Source organism: Nyctereutes procyonoides, unplaced genomic scaffold (assembly GCF_905146905.1).
Source record: "Nyctereutes procyonoides isolate TBG_1078 unplaced genomic scaffold, NYPRO_anot_genome, whole genome shotgun sequence".
NCBI classification, from domain to species: Eukaryota; Metazoa; Chordata; class Mammalia; order Carnivora; family Canidae; genus Nyctereutes; species Nyctereutes procyonoides.
The window spans coordinates 37,550,495-37,574,714 of record NW_026575146.1 but is presented as its reverse complement, the minus strand read 5'-3'; the positions used below and the strand labels follow the sequence as shown (position 1 = coordinate 37,574,714).

Below are 24,220 nucleotides of genomic sequence, written 5' to 3'. Positions count from 1 at the left end.
AATCACCTGTCTAACTCGCTGCTGCGAAAAATGGTTGTATTTAGCACTCCAGTGCCTACCAATACAGCTTACTGTGTGGCTGAAATGTACATTCAGACAGCCCTGAATGGCAAGATTTTTCCACGTTGCTGGCTACATTCAGGCCTCAGAAAAATTTATTCAAGTCAACTGGTTTCGGTCCGCAACAAAAAAGTTACGAGAAAAAAGTGAGTGTGTTCTTGCCCTAACATTCTGGATCTGCTTGCAAGCAAAATGATAAATCAATTGGTGTGGGAAACAAAAAGGGAGAGAGATTTCTTTTGGGAGCCATGTGAAACTGTAGCCTATTTAAAAAAAAAAAAAGAAAAAAAAAGAAAAAAAAGGGTCATCCTATTCCCCAAATCTCTAGAAAGAGCAGTTAATAGATATTTAGCCCTAATCCCAATTCTCTCAAATTGCAGGCTTTGTTTGCAATTAAGCAAGGTATTAAACATGTGCAATTTTTTTCTGGATCATGTGTGGACTAAAGTGACGGCATCATATTTATCATTTTTAAATTTATTGCAACAGTGTATCAACCTCATGGGGGGAAAATCAGGTAAGAGGAAAGAAATAATATCTTAGGCAGCTGGGAAAATGCTTTTGTTATGCTATCTTAGAAAACTTCTATTTAAAAAGACACTGTGTGATATTTGCACCTATTTTGTGAAGTTTTCTGGTTTCTCCCTTAAAGGAGCAAAGGAAATCAGGCAATGGGGGTGGGGAAATGGGAGAATTCAAAACAGAGAAAAAAAGTTCTGGGGGAGGGGTCAAGAGTCAAGAAGCCTGCATTTTCCTTAATCTCAAAATTCCTATTTTTACCATCCATGTTTCTAAAAGCAATGTTCTCAGATCATTCTATAGCATGGATTTCTAAAACCGAGAGAATATTATTGCAGATTGTTTAAACAATTCCCCAAGTTCAAATTGAAACCCCATTTCCTCCTAATTCACAGAATACCTTCCTATTAATGTTTAAAAACCCTAAATTTTGTCATCTTAAGGGCTGCTCAGTATTAGATTATTTGGATGTACAGATAATGTCTAGGCATTCCAATTTCCTCGAATCGCCTGCAGCACTGTAAAACATGGAGGGGGGCGGCCCAAAGCATCTAGATACTCTCTCACCTCCAAATGAGCATCTTTACTGGATGCTTTACTGAAATCTAGAAACTGGGAGCAGACTGGAAGGCCATTTATTTTGCACATATATCTTGGAGGCTGCCCCCCAGTGCTACAAAACACCGGAGCAGCTTTGTGATAAATCAGGTTTACACACAGAAGGTGCACTGACCCAGCAGGCATTCTCAGAACCAGGAGAGGGTGGCCATAAGAAGCTGGTCACTCCTTGCCTTGCTTCCACCTTGCAATTTAACTTACAGCAGATGAAAAGGGTGATGCTCACAGATGCTGCTATGAAAACAACAGCTTTGTTCCTATCAGCCTCTCCCCATTCTGTTAAACATTTTATAAACTTATCTGACCCAATGAAGCAACATTATCCAAGCCACATCTTGCTCTCTGGCATTCCCATTCAAGTGGCTTTTGTTTGCCAGTAAAAAGTATTAATTCATCTAGGTTTTTGTAGTTCCAAATGTGGACCATTCAGGCAAAAATCCAAACAACACGACCATTACTGTGCCACTGTAGAGCAGAGGGCTCACCTCTCTTTCCCTCCCGATCTCTCGCTCTTCTTTAATAGGAGATGGACCACCCTGCCTCATGGCACAGAGCACTGTTTACATTGCAGTACTTGACTGTGTAATACATCTGGCATTTTTGGGCAGGATTCCTGAGCTAGGGGCCAGAAGCCCTTAAGCAATGATTTAAGGGGAAAAAAATCACGCGCATTGACTTAACAAAGCCCACTTCCAGTTCCTTTTGCTTACTTTTGTACATGTTTCACCAATAACTGAAAATTATCTTGTTTGGAAAACTGGGGAAACCTACTGTTTCTTTTTACTTATCCTAATGATAATAAATCAAGTTTGGGTGGTGGTACAGAGACTTGCTTCTCACTAGCTTCACCTTCACAGCCAGTGGTATTTTGGGACCCACATGCAGTGTGGACTATTTGAGCCAACTCACACCTGGGTTTCTAGAAGTAAGGTCCTACCTCCACATTATAAATCTCTCCGACAACAAACCTGTCATTCACTAGCAGGTACGTGATTGCCCCCACCCCCCAACGACACAAGTTTCCCTAACATGTGACAGCTGTTTTTCCAACTATGCTCTAAACCCAAATACAACAAAACAGTCATAGTCTTGAAGGGACTGGGGACAGGATGCATCTTTTCTAAATCTTTCTCTGCAACAGAAGAGGGGTTTCTCAATGGCAGCATTCCATGGTTTTGGAAGATGAAATTATTTGTGTCAAACCTAAAGATTACACACATGTGGAAAAACAGGTATTGCCATGTCAAGGAAAAAAACAACCCTAAATTCAGTTTAAGAGAAACAAATACACTAGGTTTTATCATGAAGGACCCAAATTCAGAGTTTGGAAACAAAGAACAAGTAATAAAAGCGCTTATATTTTGATGACCCTCACAGTATCTGTATAGTCAAGGAAGGTTCTCACTAAGAAAATCCCAAGGAGCTTCCTCCTCATGAACTCCTAGAAGGTCCTTCATAAGCAAACTCCTCTGCTCTCTGGGACCTCTCATGTGGACGCACCATCTAAAGTGGCAGAGTTAGCCAAAATTTGGCTAAGGAATTCTGTCCTCTTCCATCCATATCCAAGCTCCATGTTCCTTTTGGTTTTGGTGGGAGTTCCATCCCAGGAAAACCTGAAGTATGGTGCCTTGGGTTGGAATGTCTTGGTTTACACTTCACTTACCATCTCAAGAAATGTGAAAGGGCCCAATTCTTCCATATTTCGTACAACACATTAAACACAGGGGACCAAGACTTATTTCACACTCCATTTGTCAGTGAATTCTGAGGAACCTCAAAAGTCCATAAAAATGCCACACCCCTTCAATAGGGGAAGTGCATCTTCTGCTGACAAGACCTCATCAAAGAGTAAGGTCTGGGAACCAACCCTTATCAAGATAAGAACCCCAAGGATGAAAATGGCAGCTTTGCATTTGGTATCTCCCACAGCTGGTTTGAAATAATACATTTTCTAATTCCATCCTGTCAGTTTGTGATTAACCAGATTTACTACCATTTCAGATTTCACACTAGTTACTCCAGAGATCCACTGGGAGAGAATGATTAGGGTGGTTTAGAAGTAAGTTGGGGGAAAGGGGTCGGAGGAAGAGAAGGGGACAGGGAGAAGAGACTCTGAGAGCCAGTGAGGGGCAAAGGAAATAGTATCATAATAACAGAATCACACAGGTCTGGCGATTATTTAGGGATGTACTTTTTTTTCAAAATGGTAGCAAACTAACGCTGAGGTAAAATACTATACTACTGGGATGCCTGGGTGGCTCAGCGGTTGGGCTTCTGCCTTCAGCCCAGGGCGTGATCCTGGAGACCCGGGATGGAGTCCCACATTGGGTTCCCTGCAAGGAGCCTGCTTCTCCCTCTGCTTCTGCCTGTGTCTCTGCCTCTCTCTGTGCGTCTCTCATGAATAGATAAATAAAATCTTTAAAAAAAGAAAATACTATACTACTGCAAAAGGGCCTCTATTAAATATGGTTTCCTTTATAATAATTTTAAAATATTTCCATAGTTCTTTTAAAAGCTAAAAAGACCTTTAAAATCAAACCCCCTCCACCTTCCCTACCTCCCACCCCCATAAGATAAGATTACTCTTCTGGGGCTAAATCTGGGCAGACAGCTGGCATGAAGCGGGGCGGGGGGGCACAGGCTGGTAAACCAGGAAAGCAGCCCCTTCCGCTGCACAATTGTGAACACCCCCCCTCCCCGCCCCATGAAAAGGGCAGACAAGTTACAGCTTGGCCAGAGTGGACAGAGCTCTGGGGGTCATGGGGAGGTCAGCTTTGAAGGAGAAATCCCAATGAAATATAAACACAGCATTGTGGAAACCAGACAAATCTCCCATAGCTTGTCCAGCCAGCGTTAATCTCGCCATCAGCTGTGGTGCATAATCCAAACAAACGGATCCGGCGGTTTGTACATCTGGAAGCTGTCATCTTCTGGAGCCTCCGAGCGGCCGTCCCTGTATCTGATATAGTCCGTCACTGGCTTCCAAACTGGCTTCTACACTTCTAGGGAAGGTCAGGAGTGGCTGGCAGCACAGAGACAGGAGGGACCTGGAGGGTCAGGTGCCCTGGGGAGAAGGCACCTGAGGCTATTTGGTATTGTAAAGCAATGATTACTGAGTGTTGATTTTTCAGTCATTTTTTTTCCAGATATGCAAGAAAAACCACAACTCCTTGCACCTGTATGTGGGCACCTGCTCTTGCAATCTAATCAATGCCTACCTAATAAACATCTTCTAAAAGTACACAGGGGACCAAGGAGAAGAAAGGTCTTTCTATCCCTTGTGAAAGGCACCTCAGCCCTGGGGGACAGCTTTGAAAACGGGCATTGAAATCAGAGCCCACGTGGCCCATCCGGGCTCAAGACTTCAGCCCCTCACTGTGCCTTTGGCTCTGCTGCAGAAGGGCACCCGGGGAAAAGAGGTTTGCAAGAGCATCTGGAGGAGAGCTAGACCACCGAAGAGCGAATGTACTGTACTGGCTGCCAAAAGGAGCTCTTATTTCAAGATGAATTTATAGTCCAGTGGTGTTTTTTCCTGCTTTTTACAAAGTTATCCTCATGCTAAAAGCTTCACCTTACTGTTCTTGAAATACAACAACGTCTGTCTTCAAAATTAAGTTACCTGAAGGAAGAAAATACTCTAATATACAGCCTTTTCTTTCTCCATGGCTTGCCCCCACCCACACTGCACCCCCAACCCTTGTCAACTTGTCACGTTATTTTTATTTGATACTTAATGTGATTCTAAGAAAAACAACAAACTTAAATTATTAGTATAAAAAATAGTTATCATTAGTTACCTAAAGCAGTAAGTATGGAGATGAGGAGGGAGTATTATCTTAAAGAAGAAAATTCTTTTACATTTATGGCTGTGCACTTGCAGCCATACTCCATCATCACAAAAGCCTTCCATCTACACAACACAGGTCTTCCAATTGGAATCTATCATCAAAACCAGGGTTTCTCAATTGGGGTGATTTTGTGCATCCCTTCTGCACACCCCCCACCCCGGCCCCCGGCCACATTTGGCAAGGACTAGAAACATCTTCAGTTGTCACAACTGGGAGGCTGCTACTGGCATCTACTGGGTAGAGTTCAGGGACAGTGTGAAACATCCTATGATGCACAAAGCAGTCTCATTGATACAGAATTATTCAGCAAAATGTCAATAGTGAGAAGACTTGCTCTACGCCGAAAGAAAGGATGGTGAAGTTAGTTCATTTATCTCCTACAACTGCCCAAGTTCAAGCCAAGAACACTGAAGACATCATACTAGCAAGGAACAAACTTGAAAGCACTTATAAACATCAAGCAGGCATTAAAAACATTTTTAAAAAAGTTTCCTTAGGGGGGGAAAAAAATCAAAGTCACAACTTGTGTCCTCTTCCCTTGCTAGCCTTCCAGAGATGTCAATAACCAAACACAAGGCAATATGGATTCATTTCAAGGCTGTTAATTACCCTTTGCCATAAAGGAGCCAGGGGCTGGGCAAAGCTTGGGGGTGGGAGTGGGGGGGGGAAGCTCCAAAAGATAAATGAACGTTCGTTCTGTCACCAAAGAGTTGTCACAACAAACTTGTATCTGGGAGGGTTAGAGTGGGGGCAGATGTTATGGGAGACAGGAGGATAAAGGTGCCAAGCAAGGGGCACCTGGATGGCTTAGTCCTTTAAGTGTCTGCCTTCTGTGCAGGTCATGTCTTGGGGTCCTGGGATCGAGCCCCCACATCGGGCTCTCTGCTCAGCAGGGAGTCTGCTTCTCCCTATCTTGCTCTCTCATGCACTCGGGCTCTTGCTTTCTCTCTCCTCTAGCTGTCTCTCACATGTACTCTCTAAAATATATATAATCTTAAAAAAAAAAAAGTTTAAAAAAAAGGTGCTGAGCAAAAAAGGAAAAGCCAACAGAGAAATGGGCAAGATTACAAATAAAGGATTTCCCTTCTGTGCTCAGAAGGGCACAATTCAGGTGAAGCGTGTCAGGAGCAGGGAGGGCACAGAAGACCAAATATGCCTGGATGGAGAAGGAGACAGGCAAAGAAGGGCTAAAGGAAAAGCTGGTAAACACTCAGTCACATGCCCTGGACACCTGAGAGACCTTCCTGCCTTGCAGCTTGGCTTTCCAGGCCTCAGGACCACCTCAGACCTGGAATCCCAACTGGAGGCAAGCACTTGGGAGTTCTCCTGGAGGCCACCCTTGTCCTCTGAGCCTTGGTCCTGGAGCCCCAGCACCCCCACCTCTGTGCCTGGCTTTGTCCCTCTAGGTCCAGGCTGTCCTGGAAGGCGTCCCTGCTATTCTGCTGTCCTGCCATCCTGTCTCTGGTCTGTGGAATCCTGCTGGGGGCAGGTCCTCTGAGAGCAGAGACTGTGGTCCTTTACCAAGCCCTCTCGAGAGCTTTGTACAGCGCCTGGCACAGAGCAGGCACAGAGAGCATGTGCAGCAGGAATATTTTTTTAAAAAGGTTTTATTTATTATTCATGAGAGAGGCAGAGACACAGGCAGAGGGAGAAGCAGGCTCCATGCAGAAAGCCCGATGTGGGACTCGATCCCAGGACTCTGGGATCCTACCCTGAGCCAAAGGCAGATGCTCAACTGCTGAGCCACCCAGGCGTCCCAGCAGAAATATTTTTAAGTAACAATTAGTTTCTCCCTGACCTTGCCATCACTGACGTGTGTTTCAGGAACGGCAGATGTTCACCACACCATTCCACAGACTCTTGTACCCAACCTCATGACTCCAGTCACAAGTAAACTACATAGATGTTTTTGACTTGCAAATACTATAACCCTAAGACCTAGGGTAGCGCCTAACACATACATGGAGTTTCTTTCTCAAAAGAAACTGGCTGCTGTTGCAAAGATTCCAACAATCAGTGTATAAGAATCAAAGAATTCTTATCATCAATGTAATAAAAATAGAAGAGTCTTCCTTATCTAGCTTATGTTGGTCAGCACAGTGTGGCCAATGTATTCAAACTGTCTTATAAAGAGCCACATTTCCCCAGCATGTTGATGCATGAAAGTCAAATCAACAATGCAGCCTATCAAGTGGATCCACTTAATTTGCTAGCTACATTAAAAAGGTAACAATTATTTTGGCAAATACAAGGATATACACAGCAAGTCCATGTGGACACACAAACACAAAGGTAGGTGAAGATATATATATTATTGAACAACACAGGCTTGAACTCTGCAGATCCACTTAAATGCAGATTTTTTTTTTTGATACAGTATAGTACTGTCAATATATTTTTTCCTGCTTCTGGATTTTTGCAATTATGTTTCCTTTCCCCTAGCTTACTCTAAGAATACAGTCTATGATACATACAACATATAAAATATGTGTTAACCCACTATTTATTTTATCTGTAAGGCTTCTAGTCAACATAAGCTATTAAGTTTTTGGAGAATCAAAAGTTGTACATGTATTTTCAGCTGCACCGGGGTCAGTGGCACCCCAAACTTCTCAGTGTTCAAGAGTCAACTGGTATATATGTGCGCTTGTGTATAGGTATCTAGATATACCTATCTCCATCGGCCTTTGTATACTTCTTTTTGTGATATGTAGTTTGTGTGATATGCCTTTAAAAAAAAAATCAAAGGAATGAGCATATTCCCAAGCTGTCTCTGAGCATTCCTCTCCCCTTAAAATCTCTTATGTTTTCTCAGTCTGTTGCTTTTTAATTAGGGAAGTATGCAATCTCTATTCATTAGGTTTCTTTAGCGTAGCAACCTCGTTTTTGCTCAGAACATTATTAAGAAAACAACCATCGAACAGACTTCTTTGCTGATTGTGATGAGGAATTTATCAAAGATTAAAGTACAAATTAACCTGTATTCCGAGTTGCTACTCATTTTACTCTGCTACAGTCTAGGACAGCAGGAAATTCCAACTCCTGAAAACATGTGCTTACACCACTTACTGTTGATATGAACACCAAGCCTACTACATCATAAATAAGACCTCCTCACTGTTACCTCTTCTTTGAATTTAAGTTAAAATTATGAAATGGTATAGCAGCCTCATCGGATCTCTGGTTGTGTTTACTTGGGTTTATGAAACTATGCTTCTTCTGCAGGGGAAGAAACTAGCACACAATGAATGATGAATGAGTGAATGAATGACAAATCAAGAGACCAAGTTGACTTATTAAGTCATTATGAGGCAAAGTAGATATTTAAAATGGAACAATACTTGTTATTACATGTAAAAGCATCACATACACTATCACGTTATAAAAGTAAGTATAATAATAGACAGCTACTCTATTGAGTTGTAAGGCATGTGATAATAAAGAACAGTAATGGTAGTTGAGCAACAAGTGATAGCATTAAGTCACATTTGGTTAAAGAACCAGTGGAAAACGCTGAAGCTACCAAAACAGAAATGGTAAGAAAAATAGCTCAAAGGCCCAAAGTTGGCAAAATGAGTCCTGTTTGAAGCGTCAGTCACTCCTTCATACTCTCTCCCTAAGCTAGAGTTCAGGTGAGATTGCGACTGATGGTATTCTTCCTCCTTTCAGGACTTGAAACTAATGGTGTAAGGCAGAAACATGGTTGCTTCCAGAAATATACAATGTTGAGAAAATATATCACATCTTTTCTCTTTAACTTATTAAAGATCTACTGAAAAATCTTGCTCAAAACAGCACAGAATTATCTTTTGTCATCACCACTGATACCTAACAGACGTGTCAGTCCGAGTGGTATAAAGTGAACAGACCAACAGAGCTGGGAGGCCCCTCAGCTCACCTGGTTCTGTCCTAGAACCTCCGGTAGTTCCCCAGAGTCTGGTAAATCATAACATCTCTCAAGTACAGTCCTACCGTTCAGGGCACACCAGTCACACTGCACCTTACTCCCACTACACCATGGGCCTTCTCCTCAGCTGGGGCCTTTGCTTGACCCCCTTTCTGAGGCCTGCCCAGACATGCCTCCCTACCACTCTCTCCAGGCCATCCTAATTTGCCTCACCATTTCCAAAGAAGCTTATTTTTTCTTCCCATTTGACTTTCATGGCCAACTTCAACTGTGAGCCCAAATTTACTGCAAGCCCACCCAACTAATATTTCTAAGTGCGTGGATTTGTGTACAGGGAGCGTCTCACAAGACTTCAATGACCCTTACAGGGTAGGTACTCTGTAAACTCGGTGCTAAGACATCCTAGGTGCTCAATAAAACCCTTCTTTTGCCTACTAACCACACCGAAATGCTCAACTGAGGTAAATTACTACCCCCAAGGATTCAATACAAAGAATACTTTTGTATATATCACCAACCTATTTAAAGAAATAATATTTTCTGGTCTTAATTATTTGGACTATTAATTGTCACTTCTCAATTAAAGACTCCACTATAAGGTTGCAAAACACCGAGAGCTGAATCTTCACAAACAAGGCAAAGTTAAAATATTCTCTAGTTCTCCAACAGCATCCTGAAAGATCACTGACGTAATCACAAAATACAACTCTTAGGCTTCCAAATTTTGTTAGGCAGCTTTCACTAGGAATGCTCCAGATATTCTGGTTCAAAACATCTACATAATTACCTCAATTCTTCCTTCCGAACCCATTGTAAGCGATATCCAAGGGCAGTATTTAGGGGTTAAAATGTTTCCAAAAAGCAAGACTGCTACTTTCCAGAAAAAGAATTTAAGAAACCACCACCCATAAAAAGAACGCAAAAACCAAAAACCCCCGCATCACCATAAGAATGTAAAACGTTCCCGTCTCAAGGGGGGAGGGGATCTATTTTGAATTCACAACTGATTGAAAAAAGAAAAAAAAGGCTTTAAGAACCCCCAAAATGAGGAATCTGGGTAAAAGACTGGTAGAAGGCCTTGTAGAGCTCCAGTGTGGCCCCTCCCTCCCAACCCGAGCTCTTAAAACACATTTCTTATCTCGTGCTGCAAATCGCAGCCTGGCCCCGAAATCATTCCATTTAAAAAGCCCCCACCCTCGAGGAAACATTAATCTATTTTGCAAACATGCGTTCCAATCTACGCTTTCCTGGTTTTCTTTTTTTTCCTCAACTCTTTCCCTCCCCACCCCCCACCCCCCCTTTTTTCTTTCTTTTTTTTTTTTTTTTTGGTACCTTGAGACAAATGTTTTTTTCCCCCAGAGTTGAAAGCTGTCCAAAAACAGGACCACACACGCCGCCGCCTCCGCAGGCCCGCGCTGCGCCCGCCCCCCGCCCTCCCCGAGCGGCGGCCGCCGGGGGCGCGCGCACTCCCTGCAGCCGAAGGGGTGGCCTCTCTCGGCCCCCCCACCTCTTTCTCTTTGGACGCGGTGGGTGGGGGCGGGGAAGGGCAGGGCACCGAGGACCCGAGCCAGGAGTCGGGAGGCCTTCCTCCGGCCGCGTCTCGGGCGCGGCGGCGGCGGGCGGCGGCGGCGGCGGGCCCCGGGGGCCCCGGGCGCCCCCGGGCGCGGGCAGTGGTCTGTCCCGCGGAGGGGCCCCGCGCCCCCGCCGGCCCGCCCTCGCCGCTCTCTCTCCCAACACCTAGCAAGACGCAGCGCCCCGAGTAGATTACAGCGCGGCCTTTGTCGGGCGGGCCTGGCTCCGGGCCAGGCGCCCAAACAATAAACAATTCCCCCTGGTGCGGGCAGGGGGTTCTCGCTCGCCACAGCAAGGCCCTAGGTGTACGCTCGGCGAATATCTTTATCAGTTGGGAGGAGGATGGGGAGGGGGCCTGGGCGGGGGGCGCGAGGGCGCCGCGGCGCGCTGGTCTCTTACCTTCCACCCACAGCTCCTCCACGTTGGTCTCGAGATTAGCTGCCTTTAATCCCACAGCGAAGGCCCCAAATATGAGGAGGCCCACAACCAAGAACTTGCCGCAGTTTTTTTGAATGTAACAACCCAGTTTAAATAAGAGTCTCTGAAACTTCGCTCTCAGCCACAGCGGCGCTTTCCGGCCAGTAGCTTTCCCCTGAGGACGAAGCAGAAGGAGGAGTGAGCGCCGGGGAGCCGCGGCCCGCGCGCCCACGCCCGCCCGCGCCCCCGCCCGCGGACCCCGCGACGGCCTGGAACCCAGGCCGGCCCGGTAACGCGAGCGGCGTGGGGAGGCCCGGACAGAAAGCGGAGTCGGGCGGCAGCGTGGGAGCTGCACCTCGGCGACAGCAGGGCGCCCCCACGCGCGACCCGCGCCGCATGCCCGGAGGCCTTGGGGGCGCCGGGGACAAGGGCTGCAAGAGCAGAGGGAAGGGGAAGCCGAGGCAGGGAGGACACAAACCACTCCACACGGGCAACGCTCACACCGGGGCTGGGAAGGGAGGGGCCGCGCAACCCCCGCGGTGGAGCCCACCCTTTAAGGACCAAGCCACGGTCGCTTCCCCGCGGGCCAGGCGCCATCCTTCACCGCCCTGGGGGTGCCCGGCGGGCTGGGGACTGGGGTTGGGAGCCCAGCGCACCCTGGGGACGCCGTCCGGCCGGCGCCCCGAGCCTGCCCCCGCTCGCCCGCCCGCCCGCCCGAGGTGGCAGTAAGTGGGGATACACGTGGTGAGCGCGGCCGCCGGAGCTCACTCGCGACGCACGTCCCTAGCGTTGGGAGACGCCGTGTGAGCTGAATTAGGAAGTGGGGCGGCCATCTGCAACTTACGACAGTATTTGTGATCGGAAGAGGGCAGCCACATGGATCTTTGCCTCCTCTCCCTTCCCATCTGGTTAAACGTAAAAAGTAGCCAAGCGCACGGGGGAAGGGCCCCGGCCGGCGCAGGCAGGGGTCCCGGCTGGGCTGCGGCTGATCCCGGCGGCGGCGTGATCTCGGCGCTGGCCGCGGCCCCGGCGGGCCCCCGTCTGGGTGCTCGCCTTCCCCGGATTCCACACATTGCAGCGAGCCTCGTAAACACAATGAACCCGGCCGCTTGGCAGGCCCGCACCAAGGACTTAAGGTGGCAATTTGTTTACAACTTTCCCTTTCCCCCCAGGCTCTGAGAAGAGGCGACTCAAAAACTGAAAAGGAAGAGGGAAGATGCCCTCTTCCAAGGATAATTTTTAAGGGGGCAGAGATTTCGTGCTCAACAAAAGCAAAACCGGCTGCCAAAAAAGGAAACCACCTTTATTTCGGCTCCCTCCCCCCCCTTCCTCTCTCCGCCTCTCTCCACTCCGCCCCCCCCCCTCCAAGATGTTAAGAAATGTGGCAGCATTACAGGGGTTTAGGTTGTGAATAGGGGCAGGGGCGCGGGAGCTGGGGTCTCCCGGGCCGGGGGCACCGGGCACTGCCGCGCGGCGGCCGCCCTCGAGGTGGTCCGCGGTGGACCGCTTTCCAGTGCTCCGGAAAAGGCATGCCGGGGAGGGCGCGTGCACACGCGCGCTCACACACACACACACACACACACACACACACACACACACACACACACCCTCCACCCCCTGCGGACCTCAGACAGCCCTTTCCTCCCAGGACCAGAGGGAGGGTTTGAATTTTTCAATCCCCACTTGTCTGCTTCTTTGGCTGGAGAGGTGTGTGTGAGTGCTTGCGTGCGTGCGTGCGTGTGCGCGCGCGGGTGTGTGTGTGTGTGGCGGGGGCGATCCCAAAGAGGAAGAGGAGGGAAGAGTGGGAGGAGAGGAGAGAGTCTGAAATGCACCTTGGAAATCTGCTCCAGAGCGAAGGCGGCGTCGCAGTAGCTGGGCCGGTGCAGATAGTCCCGGTCCAGCGCGGCGCTGCGGCGCAGCCCCCCGGCCCGTCTGCGTCTCCCGCCGCCGGCCGGCCGGCCGGGGGCCCCGCTGCTGCTGCTGCTGCTGCTGCCGCCACCGCCGCGGTCCTGGGGCTCCGCGGCGTTACCAGCCGAGGCCATGTTGCCGCCGCCGCCGCCGCCGCCGCCGCCGCCGCGGGAACCGAGGCTTCCCGGACGGCCCGGCGCGCTGCTGCCGCCGCTGCGGGCTCCCGGCGCGCCCGGGCGCTCGGCCGGCGAGGACGCTGCTGGCCGCCGGCTGTTCGGGCTGGGGCTCCGGGTGACAGACCTGCCGCTGTCGCTGCCGCTGCTGCTCACACGGCGGGTGCTGCTGCCGCTGCGGCCGCAGCCGCTGCCGGGGAGTCAGACCCTGCGCCTTCCATTGCCACATCGCGCGGGGGTCCCGAGGTCTCTGCGGCCGCCGCTGCCCACATCCAGTCCTCGGGAGGGCGGGAGCCGGCGCGCGGAGCCAGCCTGTCCTTCGGGCGCTCGCGCGGCGCTCCTCGAGATCCCCGACTCCCCCTGCCCGCCCCCCGCCCCGCGCCGCGACCCCTTCACTGCAGAAAGCGCCAGCAAATCCCTGCGGCTCCCGCCGGCCGCGCCGGCTCCCTCGGCGCCTCCCGGGTCGCGCGAGCGGCCGCGGAGGGTGAGCACCGAGCCACCGCCGCGCGGTCCGTGGGTGCCTGGCGGGTCTCAGCGCTGCCTGGCCGGGGCCGCCGCCGCCGCCGCTCCTGCCGCGGCGGGTGCTGCTGGCGGTGGCGGCTGCTGAAGCTGCTGCTCGGGCTGCTCGGGCTGCTCGGGCTCTGGCTGCTGGGCTCGCGGTGGCTGTTCGGTCCCGGACTCTGCTTTCTCGTGCTCCTCGCCGACCCGCTGGACCATTCTGCCCCAGTGCAGCGCGCCTCTCTCGCTCCCGGGACCTGGGGACTCCGCTCTGTGTGTGTGCAGCGGGCAGCGGCCGCAGCAGCTCCTTGATTCAATAGATGAGATGGAAGAAGAAAAAAAAGAACTCTCTCCATTTGGAGAAAGAGGAGGAGGAGGGGAGGGGGTGGAGGGGGAGAGACCGAGCGAAAGAGAAAAAGGCTGGAGCTCCCGCCCCCGGGGCTGTCAGATGGCTTGGGTTTCTGCGACGCGATTGGCTCGCGGAGGGCAGAAATTACTCAGCAAACATGACTATTATTAGCTGCTTAGCAACAGCTCACCAAAGTAGAGAGACCACCCAGGTAGGCAACCCCAGTGTGTGCATCCCCGGCTTCGGGGGAGCCTCCGAGAGCGCCAACCTTCTTGCATGCAATACTTCCATTAAGGAATGCTCCCCCTCCCTTTTCTTTCTTATTCCTTTTCTTTTCTACAGTGTCTTCTTTTTGTAAGACGCCTTTTGCGCGCGCGCACACACTCACACACACACACACACACACACACACGAGCATTTGCCTCGCGATAGACGGGGGGGGGGGGAATGTAATATTTTTTTAAGCGCTTAAACAATTTCTGAAATTCCTCAAAGAAAACCCTTTCAGAAGCACCTTGGCCTCCAGCTGCAGCAAACACTGGGAGGTCCGGCTTGAATTCCCAGGCCTGCACCAATAATGACAGGGTGGTGGATAGTGCGCCAGTGTGTGCCAGATTTTTTTTTTTTTCTCCTCTCTTTTCTTTTTTAGCTAAAGAGAAGACTTAGGCTCTCGCAGGGAACAACGCCTCGCATTAAGATAAACAAAATGGAAAGTTAAAGAGGAAAGTAAGGACGTTAAGAAAAGCCACCCTTTCTTAAAATCCTTCCCCCCCACCCCAATACCCATGGCAGCACAGTCCCCGTTTGAAGGAGTCAGAGTTTTAAAAACGTGGAATCGAGACACTGAAGCAGAGGCGTTTTTATTTGAATCTTTAATATGACATATGTAAAAGAGAAACACAGAGTCCTTTTAACAGCCAGGAGCAAAGGAATTGTTTCATTGAGAAAAAAAAAGAAAGTTTTCCTATTTGGGGTTCACTTGGACTCCCCCCTCTTATCGCCCACATGTCCTTGTTTATTTAAAGTCCGTTTAAAACGTTTTATTTTTTTTCAAAAACTGGTACGCATCCTGTTATATTTAATAATAGCGTGACGTTGGGGAGAATAAAGGCTTTGATGTTGGATTCATTCGAAACAAATTGTGCGCTGATTGCGAGGACTTGTCAGGACACTGCGGCCAGTGTCACCGAGACATCCCAGGGATTCGCTTCCCGTTGGGGAAGAAAACACGCGACCCTCTGAAGTGGATCCTGGGGCCAGAGACGAATTAAACTCCCTACACAGTTCCGTTTTTTATTTAAATATCATAAAAATGTTTTGAGAGTGTAACTTGTTTTTCTTGTTTGCAGATTATTAAGTCCCTCCCTGAGACAAGGACCAGACCCACACACTCTCGATTCTGTTTCGTTTTAGTATTTTTGCCTTTCTTTTTTAAAAACGTGGTTGAACTGCAGAGGGGAACCCGCGTCAGCCAGAAGCCGATTGCAGCCGTGAAATGGGGCAGTGTGGCTTTAAGATGCACACGGTGTGTGTTCATTGAAAAAAAAGAAGAAAGAAAGGAAAGAAAGAAACCCAGATGGAGGGAAAGGGGGAGGAGCAGAGAGCAGGCGGGGCCCACGCGCCCACGTGACCCAGGGCCGGGCCGGGGCGGTGCGCGGGGCGGCCGGAGGCCTGAGCGCGCGCGTCTGCGTCCGCCTGCGCGCACCCGAGCTCCGGGACTCCCCGCGCGGCCCCGGCGGAGCAGGTAGGGGAGTCGGTGCGCCTGGCTCGCGCCCGGCGGATTCTAAGGCTCCGGCGCGGCCTCCCAGGAACCCAGACACGGCTCGCGCCCCGCCGGCGCGGACCGACGTGCCGGACGCGCCGTAGTACATTCCTGAAGGCGGTCCGGCCCCCTTACGTTGCCCAATGTCCGCGCGGCCTCCTCGCGGCCGGCCAATGGCCGAGCGCACGGGTCCCTGCCCATTCAGCGGCCGGTGTACGCGGCCCCGGCCCGGGGGGACTGCAGCCCCGCGCGCAGGTCACCCGGGCGCCCACGCGGCTCCCGGGGGGGACTTGTCGGCCGCCCTCCCCGCCCTCCCCGCCCTCTTCCTTCCTCTTTGGTGGCTTCCACCTCCCTCCTTCTTTCCGTCGCCCCTTTCCTTGCTCCTTCCTCTTTCACCCGTTTCTCTTCCTCTCGATCCAGCCGCACCACCTTCCTTCTAGCCTTATGCTCCTTCCTGGATTCAGCGGGAGGCCCTGTGCCCTGAACTCCAAGCCGGCGGAACGTGTGCAGCTCCCCTGGCGAGGTCGGGTGTCCCGCAGGATAGAGACAAAGACGGTAGAGGTGTCTGAGGGTGCTTACGAGATCAAGAGGAGGACCGGAGGACCCGGCCAGCGCGGAAATTCAAAACTCAGAACTCCGAAGGAGCACGTGATTCCGTGCGCCGCTCCGGGAGGGCTGTTAAAGTCCAGAAGAGAAGGCAAGCACCGTGCAATTGAAGTGACACGTTAATAAATAATATCGCAGGAAGATTGGGCTCGACACATAGCAAGTTTAATCTTGAAGCGATGCCCTGACCTTTATTATGTTCGATAGAGAACATAAAGCAGGAAAGGTGATTTATTCCAACTTTTCTTACTGAGTGGTTCTGCAGACGAAGTTTCAAGTCAAACTATTAAGTGCTTACCACTGGACATTTTTTAGAGAGTTGGGGGTTGTACCCCTGGTTTTACCCTGTCTTTTTAATACTTGAGTCGTGCTGTCTAGCAAAGTAACCATGTAGCGATAGGTTGCTAGGTTTGTCTTTTCAAATTCCTTTACAGCGTTTTTGTTTGTTTGTTTTTTTTACCAAACATTACTTGTGCCACCCAGTCTTTTATTTACAGCAATTTCAGTTTAGCTACTTGGATTATGGACTTCTAAAATGAAATGATAGGCTATGTACACATCATGGGTCCTTATTACTCTCTGCACGCAGCTGCCTTTCCTCGTTCTGACTGCTGCACCATTTGAATGGCAAAGCTCTTCCACTCGGGCTCATTTCCCTCAGTTTGACTTAATTCCTAAACGTTTTGAACATTGATCTCCCGGGTTTTCGGCGCCCTCAGCCTCCTCACCCGCTGTTTGATAGGTTAACTTTTCAGCATCTCAGACAATAGTCCTTGCCTGTAAATTCTACCCATCGGTTCCAGGACGCAGTCCGCAGCCAGGGCTCTAACGAGCGCTATCTTAATCTCCCCACCCCCACCCACCGCTTCCCCTGTGGTCTGCTTTTTTCCTACACAGAGATGAATTACTTTGAGGATCTAATTGGCCTTGTTTCTGTAACGTTTTAAGAAAGGGAAGAGGAGCTAGTGTAAAAGCCTGCTCGACTTGGGTGGTCAGGGCTGAGGCTGCCCCCAATTTGCCTCATTGCTGATGCATGCGAGTGCGACATTCCCAGCGATAATGTTGTTCCTAATCAATCTGCCCTTATTTACATTTGTAAGCGTTGTCGGCTTTAATATGCATGCCCTGTGCAGGGGACCGCTGCGCCACACCGGGTTTGTTAACTTCAACTAACCATAAGAATTCTCCAGACCTGAGATGAGGCTGGCTGGAGGAGCCAGGCCTGTGAAGGTGTCTGCTGGGAACAGTCCCTTTAATGGCCTCTCTGGAGTGTGGCTCCCCTCCTGAGAGTTACCAAATAAGTGAGAGCTTGGGCCTTTTCAACCAGCAGGAGTTGCTGGCTCACTTTGGAGCAACAGTAGAGTGTTCTGTTTCCCCTTTCCAGGTAAAGGGGAATGCATCATCTCAATGCATCAATTGTCATTTAGGTCATCCCATTATGATCCAAGACTTCATAGGAATCTGTAGTTTTCAAACAGATTTCCTTAAACTTTTAAAATACGAATATGAAAAATATTTCCCCTTTTCTGCTCCAGTACTTCAAATCTGTGGCCACACTACATACATCTCAAAAATGACATCTGATTATCCAAGTGATAACACCGAAATGAAACATCTGCCCTTTGTATTCGGACATTCCATTGATAAGCAATTGTGGGAGCTGGACTTGGTTGGGTAATGAGAAACCATGGTGAGATTTAACTTTTCACTGGTTTCTCAGATCCAACGAAATGGGTCTTTAAGATCTAGTGTAATGTAGCTAATTTTTGCAGAGTAGAAATGAATAAAGGGGTAAATGTATTCTAGTATGTTGACTTTGGGTCTTGTTATAATTTTGCCTGAGCTTAATAATTCTTTTCCATAAATGCAAAGAATTGCAAATGTTACATTAAGTCCCCCAGTATGCCTGTTGAGAGGCTGCGATGGGGAGAGGAACTGGGGATTTGATGTAATACTCTATTTCTGGGTGGGGAGCCCAAGGTACAGGATGTGAGTGATGGGCCAGAGCTTGAGCACTTGAAAGCAGGTACTTTGACTCCCCTCAAGCCAGTATGCCACCATCCACCACATTTTCTTGGCTCCCTAAGAATGCCTTATTATTTTCTCATTGGCAGCTTTTGTATTTACTTAAAGGGGTGATGGTAGAAAATGAGTCTAAGAAGTTTCAGGGGGGGAGGGAAAAAAAAGATTCAGCAGCCACAGAATGAGAAACTCCAAAGCATGACTCTCCTCCCCTTCCCCTTCTACCTTCTGTTCCCTCCCCTATTCCTTCCTCTCCAGGACTGGAGGAAAGGGAACAGCTCTAGCCAACTTGTCAAAATAATGCTGCTAATTACCCCTGATCTCCTTTAATGGGAAGCTGCTCCCAATCCCACAAAGGAGTAAATGAGATGTCTACAGCACAAACCCAGGAGCACTGGCATTTTTTGAGCCAGCAGTGAGCTTAGGATGGGGGCAAAGGGTGGTAGAGGGGAGATGTCCAGAGAAGGTCCCAGAAATCTCCACATTTATTACTCCAGGTTCAAATACTAGCTTGAAAAGGAGAATTAGACTTTATGCGGTACCAAAACTTTTGGTCACCAAATACAGAGAAAATGTTCAGAGCCTACAATGAACTTGAAAGAAAACATAGCATTGATCCTTGTACTGATGTGTCCACCCCCACTCCCCCCAAGCCACATCTATCTCCAGTGGATAGAGATGTAGTCTGGAAAGACCCAGACTCTGAACATTTTTTTTCCCCTCCATCTCTCTCTTGCCTCATCTCTATCTCCCCATCTAATATATCTATATCAAGCTTTGCATTTGGCAGAAGGCACACCATTCATTTTGGTGATCTCTGCCATTGGGTCTTGCAAGAAAAAGAAGCTGAGCAACATGATCCCTTTGACCCACTGCTGGAGCAACAAATTTATTAGAGATATAAGCATGAGAAATGAAAGGGAAGTAAAACAATTCCAGCTTATTGTGTGTCTTTCTTTCATACTGCTAATCCGGTTTACACATCACGCCTACATGTCTCAATAGGGCTTTATACACTGTGGCAGAGGCGGGAGAAAATAAAAGGTGTGTGTGTGAGAGAGAGGGAGGGAGGGAGAGAGGAGAGGAATGAGGATAAAAACAGGGAAGACAGATATTTTAATCCATATTGATTTGCTTCATCAGTTTTTCTATCTGTAGAAAGTTGAGGACAATTTGTAAAAGCAGCCTCCACCCCCCCAACAAAATTATTCCAAATGGTGTGAACTCCTATTCAAATAGCTTGTTAGATTAGGACTAGATTATAACCAGAAATTAGATACACTTCTCACAGTGAGTTTGAAATGAAGCTAATACCCCAAATTGAGAATGGGCCTATTGGTGTCCACCTTGATTCAACATTTTAATATAAAAAGATATTGGACTCAAAGACATTTTACACAGCCTTGTGGAAGGAAGCTGGATGACAGCTGGAACACACACAAACTCGCAATTGAAAGCCCCTTGTTTTACAACATGGGTGCACAATGCACCTGAGGCAACAATTTATCCTGAGGTACCACCCAGAAATAGTAAGTTACAGTAACAAAGGATGACACCAAAAAGCATTGTCTTTCTTTGTCAAGGCAATTAATTGCATGTTGAACAACTGGAGGAAGAAAGAATCGCACACAGAATGCTGAAAAAGGACTATTGTAGTTCAAGACCTCAGTTATACAATTATGAAATATGTAGGACCGCCCATTGTGAGTCTTTTTTGTTTATGTCTAGTTCTTTTAGATTTTCCCCTCCCCAGGGAGGAAAGAGGGTAAAAATGGAAGAAGATAGTCTTCTCTCCCAGGTCTAGGAAAAGAGAGGTCTCTGGGTGTCTTCCATAGAAAACAATCCATATGGCTCTTCTTAGGTGTTGGGCGTGGAGGTCTGAACACTTGGGACTGATCGCTCAAGCACACCCTAGGAGTCACTTTTAAAACGAACCTAAATATCTGGAGGCCTAACCCACGTCATCCCAGAGGTACGGTCCCTGAGGTCCTGTGGGCCCAGTGTTGGCATCGGGTCTAAAGGGGTTTGAATCAGCCTGCCCCGCCTCAGGACTCCCATGAGGCCACACTCGGCACCCGGCTGGCCGCCGACCTCTTTAATGGGTGGCAGGCACCAGAACGCCCCACTGCGTGGGCGCAAGAGTCAACGCGTGCATCTCCCACCAGCGGCCCCTTCCTGAACCCAGAAAAGCACCTCTGGCCTCTTTTCCCACCAACGGCGGCGGGAGGGGGATGTGTGAGCGCTGGGTTTTCAAGATGCTTCTCGGCCAGCCCTGGGCGTCGCGCTCCGGGCGTGCGGGTGCGGGAGCGCGTGCGGGAGCAGGAGCGCGCGCCCCTGCCCTCCAGCGGGGCTCCCCGGGCGCCCCCGAGAGCGCGGGGCTCGCTCCGGAGCGCGCTCTGGCCCGCACGCTCCCCCCGGTGCTGTCACTCTCCGCACCCGCCCTCCCAGCCCAGCTCTGCCTCCGCTGGCGAGTCGGGAGCCACCAGCAGGCTGGGGAGCGGAAGCCAAGGTGGCGACCCTTTCAAGCGTGAAAATGGGATCCCGGGCGACCCCCTCCGTGAGAACTCCCCCCGGAGCCATTCCCCGGCCGGGCCCGCCGCAGTTGGCCCCCTCCCCGCCCCGCGGGGCCGGCCTCGGGCAGGAGGGGGGGCGGGGGCCCGCGACGAGCGAGCGAGCGAGCGTGGAGACCGGGCCGGCGCTCCCGCGCCCCGGCGGCGCACCCCCCCCCCAGCCCCGCGGCCCCGGCGCGCCGCCCGCCCCTCCCGCCCGGCCCCGGCCCTCCGTCCGCCGCGCGGGGCGCCCGGCCTCCCGCCCCCCCAGCCCCGCGGCCCCGGGGCGCAGGCGGCGGCGGCGGCGGCGGCGGCGGCGGCGGCGGTGGCGGCGGCGGCTGCACTCACCATAGCCGGCCGTCAAGCCCTGCCCGGAGCGCGGGTGCCGATGGCGCGGACGCTGCGCTTGAGTTTCACATCAATTCCTTTTTCCCCCTCGCCCCCCTGTCCTGGTCCTGCGCTCCTCCGTCTTCTCCCCGTCTTCCCTCGTCTACCCCTAGCCTCGTCGCTGCGGGCCTCTTTGTCTTCCCTGTCGTCGTCTTTTTCTCCGTCTTCGTCTTCGTCTTCTCCTCCTCCTCCTCCGTCTTTACAAAAGGAACGGAAAGTGTAAAAACCTCGGCGCGCTGGGCCGCCGGAGGCTCTCGGCGGAGTGCAGCGCGGACTCACAATTACAAGCCTGTTTCTATTAAGCAGTTCCATGGCCCTCGGCGTGGGTGGTCTGCCGCGCCATAGGCAGGACCTGTCAGGGTCACGTGACGGATCCGAAAACTTTACCCCTTTACAATAAACTCAAGGAAAGCAAAGTAAACTCGAGGAACGTGCTATCAGCACTGCCCTCCTGGGTAAACAGGCGCTCCCCTCCCCGCCTTCCTGGGAGGCGCCGGGTCGCGCGAGCTCCGGCGAGCCCCGGCCCCCCTCCGCCCCGTCTGCGGGGGGCCGCGGGGCGGGGGGTCTCGGCGCGCCACCTCGCCTTCCCCGCCTTGCGCGCTCCCACCACAGACGCGCACGCACACGCACACGCATCATTTGCTAACACCGAGCCACTTGCCCGAACCCGGGGGCGGGGGTCGCCCGGGGCGCGGGGAAGCCGCGCTGCAGCGTCCCCAGAGCTCCGAGAAATGCGGGGTGCCCCGAGCGCTGCGGAACACCACCACCTTGCCTGTCCTCAGTTCTCAAAGCCCTTTCCTGCTCGCATTCCCACGGAAGCCCTGAGAAGCTGGGAGCATTCGGGTTGACAGGCCCCAGGCTGACGGGGAGGCAGGGAGCCAGGGAAGCCGGGCAGATAACAAGAGCCTCCCTGGGGAAATGTTCAACGCACCAAGATGTAAGTGGATTCGCGTCGTTTCTGTCCGAGGTCCCTGGGAAGCTGCTACTTCTGAAGAGACCAAGGTGGAGTCCCGTGGAAACCAAGATTGGTAGCTGGCTGAGGAATTACTAATTGATATTTGCCTTTTTCCCCTTCCAATTACTGTGGTTTTTGGGGTATGCCACCCAAATGCTCCCACCCACGCTGCCTTCCCAAATGTGGCAAGCTTGGGTGATGGGGTTAGACGGAAGTGCCTCCGTGCCCAAGGGCTGTTAACCTCTTGCCCTAAATGGAAAGCCCTGTTCCGGAGAGACCCTGCTACAGTGTTGAACATTTTATCTGCTCAAACCTGCAGGGTAGACTTGTGTTTCGCACACGGCTGAAAGGTGCTATTTTAAATGGTCCACATTATGAATATAGATGAATGACAGATGGGGGGAAAGTAAGATAATTTATTGAAAATATAAAGAGTTAACCGGCTGGTCTATAAATAAAGCCAGCCTTTCCTCACCTCCTCCTAGGTTGACAGTGTGATTAGGTGTGTGTGTGTGTGTGTGCACGCGCACGCACGTGTGTGATATTAAAACACACACACACACAACCAACCTAGGAGTCACAGTTGGTCTCCCTTCCCCCAAAGGCGATATACCATTTTTAAATAAGGTTATTTCAGTTTCCAGAGTGCTTATGTTTGAGTTGCATTAAGTAATTAAGCATTGGAATGTTGGGCAGCCCTGTGAATTACGTAGGTCCAGAAAGTCATTTCATACCAATTGACTTTAGGAAGAAAATGTTCTTAAATGGATATTATCCACTTATTCAAGCTGAACATGGGTTCTAAGAGTCATAATAATTGGAAAAATAAACCCATCAACATTTCTCTAAGAAACACTATGTTTTGATGTCATATCAAAAGATCTATTCATACCCTGCTATAAACTTGGATGGGGTAAGGAAGAGGAAGGTAAAAATACATCTCCAAATAGAGTAGTCTAGAATATGAAAGAGAAAGGGGAAGATAAGAAAAAAAGAGAAACTGCTTAGCAAAGGACATTAAAATGGCCCACAATATCTTGTCGTAAGTATGCTGATTTTGCAGAGAAACTCCAGCATGCTTTGCTTTTCCTAACTAAAATGACACCCCCAACCCCACCCTCTGCAAGCAAGCTTGAGCACAGGCTCCTCAAGTAGGTGGCCAAGGCTGATAATCAGGGGTGGATCCAGGTTTAGTATAGGCTTATGCAGTTTGGGAAGGGTGGGGGCTTCTTTAGGAACTCAAAATTACAAACGCAAAATAGTACTTGGCTGTGGAAGGGGTCTGTTCAGGCAAGAGCCCTGTAGCTGTGTGAGCTTCCTGTCCCCCTTAATGGTGCAGGACAGGAAGATTACAGAGCTAGCCAGATTTCGTGGGGTTTTTTAATCCATTAGTTAAGACTGAATGTGTTCATATTATGTCCTATTTTAGTCAAATGCTTTATGACTGGGAGTGAAGACAGCTTGATCTGAGTGCAAGAAGTTGGAGTTGGCTAGTGGTGACGTAAAGAATCAGGGAGACCGCCTTTGGGATTGGAACAAAGGTCAGCAAGGAGAACTCACTGGAAATCCTTTCTCTACCGACAAGAGCAGCCAGCCTGTCTTTTCCTTCCTCTAAAATCAGTCTTTGTGAATCGTCTCAATGCTGTGCCTCTCTTCCCTCTAAGATGCTAGAAACGTTAAATCATCAACTGTGAGATATGTGTTCTGCAGGGTCCAGACCCCCATATGTTACCTTCTGGCATTTCTCTGAGACTCCCCACCAGGGCGGGCTCTTCCTCATCAAACAGCTGCTTCCACCCCTCTAAAGTTGGTTGTGCCCTTTCCTGCAAAACCCCCCTGGCGCTGCCCAGTCTGATAACCGACTTGGCATGGAGGTGTCAATGACTGAGAGGCTTCCAGACCACAGAGCTCAGCTCTAGCCTGCCGGTCTGATAAGCCAATTGGCACCAAGGTGTTAATGGTCGACCAGGCTACTAGACAGTATTTTTGCAAGTTAACTTGGACTTGTGGAACCATACCCAGAGGAATAATTCTAAAGTTGGAGATTTCAGGGCATCAGGCAGGACTAGA

At 50.3% G+C, this 24,220-nt stretch overlaps 1 protein-coding gene across 4 annotated transcripts in view; it reads right to left on the bottom strand.

Moving 5' to 3' along the window:
- PTCH1 (patched 1) overlaps positions 1 to 21,235 on the bottom strand; it is a 70,272-nt gene extending 49,037 nt beyond the window's left edge. The window contains exons 1-2 of one of the 4 annotated variants that reach the window (XM_055309403.1): positions 21,157 to 21,235; positions 10,924 to 11,116 (exon numbers count right to left, since the gene is read on the bottom strand). In XM_055309403.1, coding sequence (XP_055165378.1) covers positions 10,924 to 11,116; positions 21,157 to 21,159 — 196 coding nt within the window. In that variant the 5' untranslated portion in view covers positions 21,160 to 21,235. Of the gene's footprint in view, positions 1 to 10,923; positions 11,117 to 11,785; positions 12,072 to 12,773; positions 13,389 to 21,156 lie in introns of those variants that run through there. The other 3 variants (XM_055309402.1, XM_055309401.1, XM_055309404.1) reach the window with 3 other exon arrangements.
- Positions 21,236 to 24,220: the final 2,985 nt, after the last annotated feature.